This window comes from Carettochelys insculpta, chromosome 2 (genome assembly GCF_033958435.1).
Source record: "Carettochelys insculpta isolate YL-2023 chromosome 2, ASM3395843v1, whole genome shotgun sequence".
Taxonomy (NCBI): domain Eukaryota; kingdom Metazoa; phylum Chordata; order Testudines; family Carettochelyidae; genus Carettochelys; species Carettochelys insculpta.
In genome coordinates, this window is record NC_134138.1 from 74200960 (window position 1) to 74212514 (window position 11555).

General features: G+C 44.8%; 1 protein-coding gene and 1 non-coding gene across 2 annotated transcripts; both read left to right on the plus strand.

Moving 5' to 3' along the window:
- The first annotated feature begins 7713 nt into the window (after positions 1 to 7713).
- RPS20 (ribosomal protein S20) lies at positions 7714 to 11555 on the plus strand. The gene is made up of 4 exons (XM_074985785.1): positions 7714 to 7871; positions 10281 to 10380; positions 10973 to 11046; positions 11332 to 11555. The coding sequence occupies exons 1-4, from the start codon at positions 7869 to 7871 to the stop codon at positions 11512 to 11514; spliced, it is 360 nt and encodes a 119-aa protein (XP_074841886.1). The 5' UTR covers positions 7714 to 7868; the 3' UTR covers positions 11515 to 11555.
- LOC142009880 (small nucleolar RNA U54) lies at positions 10838 to 10902 on the plus strand. Its single transcript, XR_012644641.1, has one exon. It is a non-coding gene; the product is annotated as a small nucleolar RNA U54 (small nucleolar RNA).

Genomic DNA, 11555 nt, shown 5'->3' on the forward strand with positions numbered 1-11555 from the left:
TACCCCTTCACGCCCTGGCTGATGAAAGCCTACAGCATCCATCTGAGAACTGTTCAGTGCCCCCATAGACCCTCTAATGCCCCCTCTGGTTGCAGGCTCAGCCTGGTGGTGAGATGGGGGTGGCTCAGCCCTTAGTCTGTGGGTGTCCAGCTGTAGGGAAGACAATCAGGAGAGTCGGTGAGTCATTCATGCAGTGCAGCCTCTGAGGCCGTGCCACCCACCATGAGCACCGACCAACACTCCCCTGGGCAAAGGGACAGGGATGTCCTGCAAGCAGAGCCATGTGTGGCCTGCTCAGCCGGCCCTGCCTCAAAGGGGCTCTGTGGTGCCTCTGGGACCGTGCTGGCTTCTGTGACCCAGTCCCCCACTTGACAGGCTAGCAGCCGAGAGGGGTGTCTGGCCACAGAGGGGTCCCCTCATGGGCGGAGGGTGAGTGGGAAGCAGTCTTGCCTCCCTGGGGCCCACACGCATCCCAGCAGCTCATGGTGCTGTCTGAGAGCGGGTGCTGCCTCCCGCCTGCGGGCATGCCTGTGTGTGGGATGCTGCACTCCTCACTGTGTCTAGGGTCAGGCTATTGCCCTTGTGGCTCGCCCGCTTCCAGCCATAGTGGGTGATGGGCCCCCTCCAGGTTCTGGGGCTCATCCATCCTCCTTGGTCCGGGTGGCACGCACTCCCACTGTACGTGGTCCCATGTGCTGGGACCGCAGCGTGAGGTCCCACCCGAGCTGGCCGAGCAATGCTCACAGCATGCTCCATGAACACCTGTGCCCCACCACTTGGGGTGTGTAATGTATGGCCTACTCACTTGAGGGATCCTTGCCCAGCTCCAGTGGTGCCCAGGAGGTGGCCTGGCTGCCGGGGACTAGGTCCAACATCAGCACAAGGCTGCTGGCTTCCGAGTCAGGCTCCTGCTCCAGCTCTTGTGTGGCTTGTGGCTGGGCTGCCGCTGCCGCCTCCTCCTGCGGGGGCTCGAGTGCCGTGTCAATGCTGCGGCATGGGGGGAATGTGTTATCCCCATTCCCAGGATGCTGTGGAGCTTTTGGTGATAGGGGCCGGTGGCAGGTCCTGCCCAGGAGTGTTGGGCAGCATTCCAGGCCTGGACACAGCCCTGGCAAAGCTCCTTTACTTTGGCCTTGACCTACTCCATGCTGTAGTGGGGATAGCCCTCTTCGGGCAAGGTGATGGCCATCCTGCCATATATTTCGGTGTCCATGCACCTGGCCTTGGGGTTCTGGAGGGTTTCCTCCTCTCCCCACAGGTCCAAAAGGGCCTCGACCTCAGCTCCACTCCATGAGAGGACCTGCATCTTGGAGCCACAGGGTGGATCCTGGGAAACTCCCAGGGTGCCTGGGATTCAGCCGTTGCTGGTAGTGTGTGGCCCTGAGGGCATGTTGGAGAGCCACATGGCATGCTGATGCTTGCATGCTCTGTTTTGTGCCACATGGTTCCCTAGGCTCCCTGCGGCATTAAGAATGGCCAGAAGCAAGAACCATAGAGCACTGCTTGCTGTGGACAGTGTGTCTGTCTGGGCACCTGCACGGCAGCCTGGAGGCCTTTTCTGTTCACAGAAGGCCCCCCCGGGAATGTTCAGACTGGCTGTTTGTTGACAGACCTATGTCAACAGCAGCGCTCTTCCTCGTGGTGAGCGGGGTACGGCTGTCAACTAACGCGCTGTGTTCTGTCCACTTGCTGTCAACAGGACATGCTTCAGAATCTGGATGCTCTCCCAATTTTGTCGACAGCATAGCAGTTTGTTGACAAAACCCTGTAGACTAGACTTAGCCTATGTGTATTAGCAACATGATAATGAGAGAACCATCCAGGCTGAAAAATACAGTATCCAGGTAGTACTGATGGCATACTAGTTTCTTATTTATCTCACATACACTGAAGCCTTATTTTTATTGCTTATTTACAGGCACTGAATAGATGGGATTATGGCTAAAAGAAATTACTAGAGAACATCGAACTGTCCTGGTTATTCAATGTGTAGATTGTTGAAGAAGTAAGTAAGAAACATAGGTAACTAAGAACAGCCACTCTAAAGAACTTTTAATCATTTTGTTGTCTTACACGAGCAGCAAGCTTATATTTACTCAAAAAATAAGCTTACCTGAAGTTTTGCTGCTGCTGACAGAAGGGTATGGCTTCTTGATTCTAATGCAGGAGGTCCTGGGCTGAAATCCTGAGGTGATCACAGCAGGGGGAGTGAAAATGCTGTTCCTTTGCCTGACCTCAGATAACGCACTGAACTTGGAAAGCTAGAGCAGTGTTTCTCAACCTTTTTTTATAGTACCCCTTTAAAAAAAAAAAAAAGTACCCCCAGGCCTCTCTTGCATACCCCTACAGGTGCACATACTACTGGTTGAGAAATATGATGCTAAGGTAATCTGAGGTCTTGAAACAAATGCCATTCAACCTTTCAGGATTACTGTACCCTTTTCAGGAGTCAGATTTGTTTTGCATACCACCAAGTTACACCTCACTTAAAAACTACTTACGTACACAAACAAGCAAAAATATCACAGAAGACTACTACTAAAAGCTTGCTAACTTTCTACCACGTTATCAAATAGATGAGTCTGAACAGAAATATTGGACTTACATTTCAGTGTAAGGCATATGAAGCAGCAGAAGCAAGTCATTGTCTGAATGAACTTCTAGACTGTACTGACTTTACTAGAGTCTGTTATGTAGCATGTTGTAAAACTGGGCACATATCTAGATGAGTTGATGTACCACTAGAAGATCTCCGCGTGCCCTCAGGGGTACTCGCACCACTGACTAAGAAACTGAGCTAGAGCATCATTTCCTCTTTCTCTGGCCCACATAACTATTGTCTGTAAATCATAGTCATTCGGAACATCAAGAATTAGTCCTCTGGGCTAGGGAAAGACTGTATGGCATTTTTTTTTCCTCCTAAGTGGTGTTATTGGCACTTGTCGTACAGAATTTCATTTTGCTAATCTTGAAGACTAATTCTTCAGTTTCTCAAGGTCCTTCTGATTTCTAATGCTGCTCTCTAAAGTGCTTGCAGACCATCCCACAATGGTGCCATTTCCCAATTTTATAGACACACCATCCACTCTGTTATCCAAGATATTAATGTATTGAATGGTACCAGACCCAACACTTATCCCTGTGGTCTCCTGCTATCTACGCTCTCCCGGTGTGACAGTGAACCATTGATAATCATTCTTGGAGTGTGATTTTTCTACCAATTGTGTACGCACCATAGAGCAAATTCATCTAGACCTGACTTCCCTAATTTGCTTACATAAATGTCGGTGGGAGAGGGAGGTTGCATCAAAACCCTCTCACTAAAATCAAGAGATACACCTACTGCTTATTCCCAATTCAATAGGCCAGTAAATCTGAAAAAGAAATTGAATCCGGACTTCTCCTATAGGTGCCCGAACCTCTGGGCTAAGTTACAAGGGCATTCCTCCTCCTGCTGCGTTTGGTGAATCTAGGTCTCTCTTGCTTTTGTCAAAATGCCCCAGCACAAAAACATAATTTTCTGAATGAAATCTAATGAAAAAATACAAAAAGTGGCTCTTTTTGATTTGCCAAAAACATTATTTTTGGTTTGATATTTTGATCCCAAACAAAACTTTCCTCTTTCCTCCTGGACATGTCAGTGAATTAAAAAAATCCATTACCTATCCTGGTTTATTCCTGATTCAAGTAGGGGAAACCTGCTCAAAGATTCACTTGGGACCAGATCAAGGGCAGTGGGAACTGTAATTCAAAGGGAATAAAAGTTGGAGTTGAGGCATTAAGAGCTAATTTGAAATACCAAAAGAGACTTAAAAAATAAACCGTGTGTGTTTTGGAGGGGAGACTCTCAGTGCTTTGGCCTGAGAGTAAATTTTATAAGAACCAAAAGCCAGCAGAGAGCAATGTACTGCAGGGCCCCAAAGTGTCACCAGGAGGTGCCTGGAGATGGTTACCTGTCATTGTTTCATTTGTTTTAATTTTCTGGCATCAGTAGTTTTGTTTTCTGAACAGCAAAAACCTTCTAAACTTCAGGAATATATGGAGACTTAAGTAAGGCTTAGCTCCCAACAACCTCAGCCCGCAATGGCTTACCTTTATGCAGCGTGCTTACTTTAATGCACTATGAATAGGCGCTGTGATTCATTGAAACTACTTGTAATATGTAAAGGTAAGTAGGGGGCAAGTCTTTGCAGGAATTGGTGCTAGGATCTACACTGGACTGCTACATCTTGAGGTGTAAGTTGCAAACCCTCATTTGCAGTTTCTTCATCCCATATCTTGCACATGGAAAGAGACTGTCCTGATTTACAGCCAGTTAAAGCGGTATCACCAGATCCAATCATTCAAAGATTATGACAGTGATACTTTTCAGTTATTATCTTACCCGTTTTTGAGTTGTCATGTTCCAAAGCTTTTCTCTGCAGCCCTAAGTGCTAGAAATGTTTTAAAAATTAAAGCTTTTCCAAAATTATAGAGTCACACAATTCCAAGTTAGTCCATAAAGATAAATAAATATAACAAAAGTGTTACCAAAAAGCTGAGTTAGCAACACTTTTTATGAGTGATTATTATATCCCAAATGGCCTTCTACATATACTTCAGGATTTAGATATATAAATAGTTGAACAAAATCTTCAAGTCCTGAAGACATTGATGACCTCTCTTTTGTTGTTAAATGTGCAAACCCAGTACTTCATTCTCTATTTTGTGATGGAATGTCTGTTGTCAGCATTTAACTGGGCAAGGGTGGGGACAGGCATGTGTCGAATTGGAAAGCAGAAGGGTTTCTTTTAGTTCTTGTTTGTAGGACAGCTAATGTGATAGTTTAAATGGTGAAGGAAAAGAGGGGGAGATATGATCTCTGTCCTGGGGTGCTAAATAATTCTTCTTCTCTCATATTATAGAAACTGAATTGTGTGCATGAGAATGTATAAAATATTCTTTTATTGAGTGCGTATTTTATGAAATATTATGGTATGATTAAGTGTAAGTCAAAGAAAAGCTTAGGAGCTCTTCTGTTCAGGTCCAGAAGCTCTTAACTGAAGTGCAATGTGAGACCACATTACAGACTCTGTCCTTGCTTTTCTTCTAAACACAACCTCTTAATTTAAATTGTAGGCTACAGCTGCTTCTTTGGTACGTTGACTTTTCACAGAGAAATAGGTAAGACTTGAGATCTTTGAAATGAAAACATTTAAATGATTGATACCTTTTGGATCATTTTCATGTTACATTGTTGATTTGGTCACCTGTTCTAGGCAGTTGATATGTAATGATTTCTTGTTTAGTTTCAGAGAGATAGCCTTGCTAGTCTATATATTATCAAAACAAAAAAAGCAGCCCAGTAGCACTTTAAAGACTAATAAAATAATTTATTAGGTGATGAGCTTTCATGGGACAGACCCACTTCTTCAGATCATAGCCATACCAGAACAGCCTCAATATTTAAGGCACCGAGAACCAAAAATAGTAATTAAGGTGAGCAAATCAGAAAGTAGAGGGGCAGAAGGGGGGGTGGTGGTCAAGAATTAGATAAAGCCAAGTATGCATTATAGCCCCTATAATGACCGAGAAAATTCCCATCCCAGTTCAAACCATGTGTTAATGTGTCAAATTTGAAGAGAGTTCAGCAGCCTCTCTTTCCAAACTGTTGTGAAAATTCCTCTTCAGTAAGATGCAAACTTTCAGGTCATTAACAGAAGGGCCCACTCCATTAAAGTGCTGACTGACAGGTTTCTGAATCAGGAGTGTTTTTATGTCTGTTTTATGCCCATTAATTCTTTGTCTAAGAAAGTCTGAAGTCTGTCCAATATACAAAGCAGTTGGGCATTGTTGGCACATGATGGCATATATGATGTTAGTTGAGGAACATGAGAATGTGCCCATGATTCTGTGAATAACCTGGTTAGGTCCAGTGATGGTATCCCCAGAATAGACACGTGGACAAAGTTGGCAACTTGCCTTGTTGCAAAGAAAAGTTCCAGGACTGGTGTTCCTGCAGAAAAGACTATGGTTGTTGGTGAGAATCCTCATAAGCTTGGGAGGTTGTCTGTAGGAGAGAACAGGCCTGTCACCTAGGGCCTTCTGGAGTGTGGCATCCTGATTAAGGATAGGTTGTAGGTCTTTAATAATATGTTGCAGTGGTTTGAGTTGGGAGCTGTAGGTAATGACCAGTGATGTTCTGTTCTTGGCTTTTTTGGGCCTATCTTGAAGCAGCTGGTCTCTGGGTATTTGTCTGGCCCTGTTGATTTTTGTTTTTTTATTTATCCTGGTGGGTAATTCAGGTTTATGAATAGTTGGTAAAGATCTTGTAGTTTTCAGTTTCTGTCAGTAGGATCAGAGCAAATGCGATTGTACCTAAGGGCTTGACTGTAAACAATGCATTTAGTTGTGCATGCAGGATGGAAGCTAGGAGCATGTAGGAAAGTATAGCGATCAGTGAGTTTCTGGTACAGTGTGGTATCGAAGAAGCCATCCTTGATTTGTACTGTAGTGTCCAGGAGATGTATCTCTTGCATGGAGTAGTGGAGGCATAACTTGATGGCGGGGTACAGATTGTTAAAGTCTCTGTGGAATTCTTCTAGAGTCTCTATACCATGGGTCCAAGTCATACACATGTCATCAATGTATCGTAAGTACAGGAGGAGTAATAGGGGACGAGAGCTGAGGAATCATTGTTCCAGGTCAGCCATAAATATGTTAGCATATTGTGAGGCCATGAAGTAGTGTGCCTTTGTGCTCAGAGACCTTGAATAAGGTTACTACTCTGTCAAGGCTTATTGATTCCTTTTTTATGTTGTAATGCATCATTTACGGTTGGTGCAGAAAAATACACTTTTGAATTTCAAAAACAGAACTCTATTTGCATATACACAGGAACCAAAGCTAAAGTGCAAACACAGAAACACGGTCAGAGACTGACCCTTACTTATAAGTAAAAATAAGCATGTTTACACATTAACAGCATATTGCAAAGTATTGTGCATCTTACAAACAACTTGTACACTGTAGTTTAAATGAGGGTTGTCCTCATTTTCACTTAGCAGCGACGTCGCAAGAGGACCAGAAAGGCCCAGGCCCCTTCCCAGCCTCTCAGGCCCCTATTTGTAATACAAGTAGGACCGAAGAAAACAAGCTAAGACACCAAAAATGTGCAGCTCTAAGCGGACGAAGTGTCACATGTGGGTCAATAAAGATGTGCTTGTGAACTTGTGCACTTCCACACGCTGTGAAATTCAACAAATGCCAAAAAATTAACCACCCCTACCTCTGAGGCCTAAAGGCCCAATGCCTCCCGCCCCCGGTGGCCCTGCACACGGTAATTAGAGATAAGGGGTCAGGTCACGCTAAACAGACCCCTCGCCGGAAGGGGGTTTGGCCGAGGAAAGCTCATACCCTAACACGGGTTAGCCTGCGAGCTGCCGGCCGCCTGCTAGTTATGGGGCAGACCGCGGGGAGCGTCCCGGCCCTGCCTATAGGCTCCCCCCCTCGCTGGGCCCCTGACACTCCCCAGCAGTGGGGGCTAGAAACGGAGAGCGGCTCAGCCGCGCCGGTGGGGGGCACCGGGCGAAGACGCTACGCTGCGCTGCGTGCGGCCCGGCAGAGCACATGGAAGACCTGGCCGCGCCGCTCTCTCACTAAACACCCGCTTGACGCCGGCGCCACCCTCCGCTCCCGCTGCCTACGTCAAAGGTCGCGCGAGACCCGTATGGAGCGCGCCCATATAAGCGCCGCGCGGCCGTGGGCCGGTCTCTGCCGCCGCGAGTGACTCCGCTGCAGCTGTCTCGCTCCTGACTCACCGCTGTTCGCTGGGCCGCTGCGCGCCGCCCCGCCCGGGAATAAGTCGGTCAGGAGAGCTCTGTGCAGCTATGGTGAGTGGGGGAGGGGTCGCGCGGCTGCACTGCTGAGCCGCTCCCGCCATGGGCCCGAGCTTGCGGCCTCGCCGGCTTTATGTCCGCGATTCTGTACGCAGCACCCAACTGAGCACCGCCGGCGGTGAGGGAGCGTTTCTGGGCCGCGGTCCTGGGCGGCGCCGTGTCGCGATCGTGCCCGCTTCGGCCAGTAACCCCCGGAGCTGGGCGGGTGACTACTGTCCGGGTAACCGGCCTGCCTTTTACCATGGGCGGCGGCTGTGCCTCCTGCGCTGCCAGAGGTGTGAGTGCAGGCAGCGGGGTGGCACCATGCTAGGTCGCGCAAACAGGTTCCTGAGGTTGCACCTGAGCCCCCCCGTCAGAGCTGACCTAAATATGCCTAAAAATAAAACTGAAGGGTCCCGTGTGTCATTCTGCAGCCCCAGTAGCCGCTTTCATTAGCGAAGAAATTTAACGCCACTAGGATTACAACGGAGTGCTTGCTGCAAAACAAAAAACTCCCTAGCCTTTGTTGTCAGCAAAGGAAAGGATTCGCTTGTATGAAAACACACTGGCAGCAATGGAAAACATATACGTAAAAAAGGTTGCTTATTTAAAGCAATTAATACAAATTGTCTCTTCTTTCTGGTTTCCCGGAGAAGTATATTTCAGACATAAGATTGTTTTTTAATTATTGTTACTTAACTATTCATTTTTCCCACCACAAATCAGAACAGATGTACAGCAAACTCTCATATATCCGGCAGCCTCCAAACCTGGAGGTTGCCAGATAGCCAAACAATCTGGATAATAGCAACGCGTAACACTAAATGAGATGAGCTATTAAAAAACAAGAAAATGTATGCAGAGTATGTTGTTTACCAGCCACAGTAGTCTTATACACCGTAAACCTATACTGTATGTTTTATTTGTATTCACTTTCACTGTATTTATGGAAAAAATAAGTAAAAATTATAGTTAAAATGCAGATAGAATGCTGGGTATGAAACAGTTTACTGTATTAGTGTAGCTGTCACTTCTGAAATGAAGTTCATGTTTAGTCTCCTGATAAATGCATACCTGTAATTTGCTGACCAGACACCTTTGTTCATTGTCACCTCACTGGACTATACTTCTAATACTGGCATTTTTCTGTTACTAATTTTGTGCTGCATTACAGACTGGTATGTTGCCATATAATTATAGACAAGGTGGGTCAGTTAATATCTTTAGTGTAGGATGCGGTGTGCGAGACAAAGTCATGCTAGACAAAGCTCTTCAGGTCTGGGAATGGTGCAGGCGCTATCTGTTTAATTTTGTATATAGGTATGACCTATATGAGAGGCATAGCGCTTAGGTTGAGGCACTTTCAACGTAAATGCTGTTGTTTACATAAGAACAACCATACTGGGTCAGAACAAAGGTCCATCTACTCAGTATCCTGTCTTTGGACAGTGGTTAATGTCAGATGCCTCAGAGGAGGTGCACAAAATAGGTAATCCATTGAATGATCCTGCTCCTGTCATCCATTTCCAGCCTCTGACAAGCAGAGGCTAGGGCTGTCATTCCTACCCATTGTAGCTAATAAGTATTGATAGACCTAACCTCCACGAATGTTAGCTAGTTCTTTCATGAACATTGATGAAGTGCTGGTCTTAACAACATCCTCTGACAAGGAGTTGCACTGTACGAAGAAGAAAAAACATTTGTTTTAAACCTGCCACCTATTACTTAAATTTAAGGGGTGGGGGTAACCTGGTGGTTTGAGCATTAGCCTGCTAAACCCAGGGTTGATGGTTCAATCCTTGAGGTGGCCATTTAGGGATCTGGAGCAAATAGATTGGGGGGGGGGGAGGGACTTGATCATAGGTCCTGCTGTGAGTGCACGGTACTGGACTTAATGAACTCTCAAGGCCCCTTCTAGTCCTGTGAGTTAGATAGATCTCTTCCCCCCACCCCCCTGTTGGTCACATAGCCCTCTGCCTTTCAGAAACCCACCCCACACAGGCAGAGTTAAATCAGTGCAGGCACTCTATTGAGGATGTGCATGGCCAAAACAAGGAAAGTAGCGCATATGTGTAAAACTGATTCAGATACGTCTGTACATTAATTTTTGGAGGTGGCTCAGTGGCTAGATGGCCTGTTCCTGTAGACACAGGTCAGAGTGGGATGTAGCTAATGTTTTCCAAGGTGAATAATGGTTAAATAGTTAACATAATGTCATCTTTCTTTTTTAAGGGGGTGGGGTGGAGGTGGGCGCAAGCATCACACCTACATCCTTTTGATTTGGTCTCTAAAAAGTTATAAACTAAGTATGTCCATGACTACACTGTTCTGAATTTTAGTGATCGTAAAATACTTTAAGGAGCATACATGCAATACTGATGAATTTGGCTATAGTGTCTAATATTCATAATATTAATGTTACAGGCATTTAAAGATAGTGGCAAAGCACCTGTGGAACAGGAAGTAGCAATTCACCGAATTAGAATTACCTTGACAAGTCGCAATGTGAAATCCCTTGAGAAGGGTACGTAGCACTTTTTTTTTTTCTGGCTTTGGGTTTTTTATTACATGAATGTCACAATACGTAACTTTTTAATTAGGGAAGTTGCCAACCAAAATTATTTTTTTGCCTGTGAGTTGTCAGTTGTGTTTACCTCATCCATTGACCTGCTCTACCAGCGACAAAGTAAACTAAGAAATAAACTTTAAATGGCAGATTTTAGATGTTTACTTTATCTCTGGTAGACAAACTGTTTAACTATGAACTCTCTTGAACAATGTTTAGGTATGTGCTGTAAATACTGTGCTAAAATAGCTATGCTTCGTCCATGCTCCCAAAGTAAAATGTGTTTAAGAGTTTAAACTAACATGGTTTACTCTTTTTAGTTAATCTCTAAATGCCATTTTAGACAGGCCTGAAAACTAAAATTACAAGTAACCTTGCTAATTCTGGGATCAGCAGGATTTTTTTCGTGTATAGTTGGCTGTGAGGATAAATTGTCAACTGAATTACTATGATTTCTATTTACGCTATTCTGAGCCGACACTTTATATGAAGTGGAAAATGTAGTTAAATCTAAAAAGAACTTTCTAAACAGTTGTGTATTCTTTTGCAGTCTGTGCTGATTTGATCAGAGGTGCCAAAGAAAAAAATCTAAAAGTGAAGGGACCTGTTCGCATGCCTACTAAGGTACTTATGGCTTAGGGGCAGAAAAACCATGGTGAATTCTACACAGTTTTAGTTGTAAATTATAAGTAGTAAGCTTGAGGGGGAGTACAGTCTGATTACACTGGATTGAATACATTTAAACTCTGACCAGTTAATGGATTGTAGCTTACATAAACTTTGAGTTAATTTTTGACAATTATGCTTAAATTAATTACATCACATCTATATAAAAAGCTTTGATTCTAGCAAAAACCTGTGCATAAATCTGTCTTCATCTATTGGTTACTATTCCACTTTCTCTTACAGACCCTGCGAATCACTACTAGGAAAACACCCTGTGGTGAAGGTTCTAAGACCTGGGATCGTTTCCAGATGCGTATCCACAAGCGTCTCATTGACTTACATAGTCCCTCTGAGATTGTTAAGCAGATCACTTCTATCAGTATTGAACCAGGTGTAGAAGTTGAAGTTACTATTGCTGATGCCTAAACACCTGGCATCTGCTTTAATAAAAGTTGATTTGTAACTTT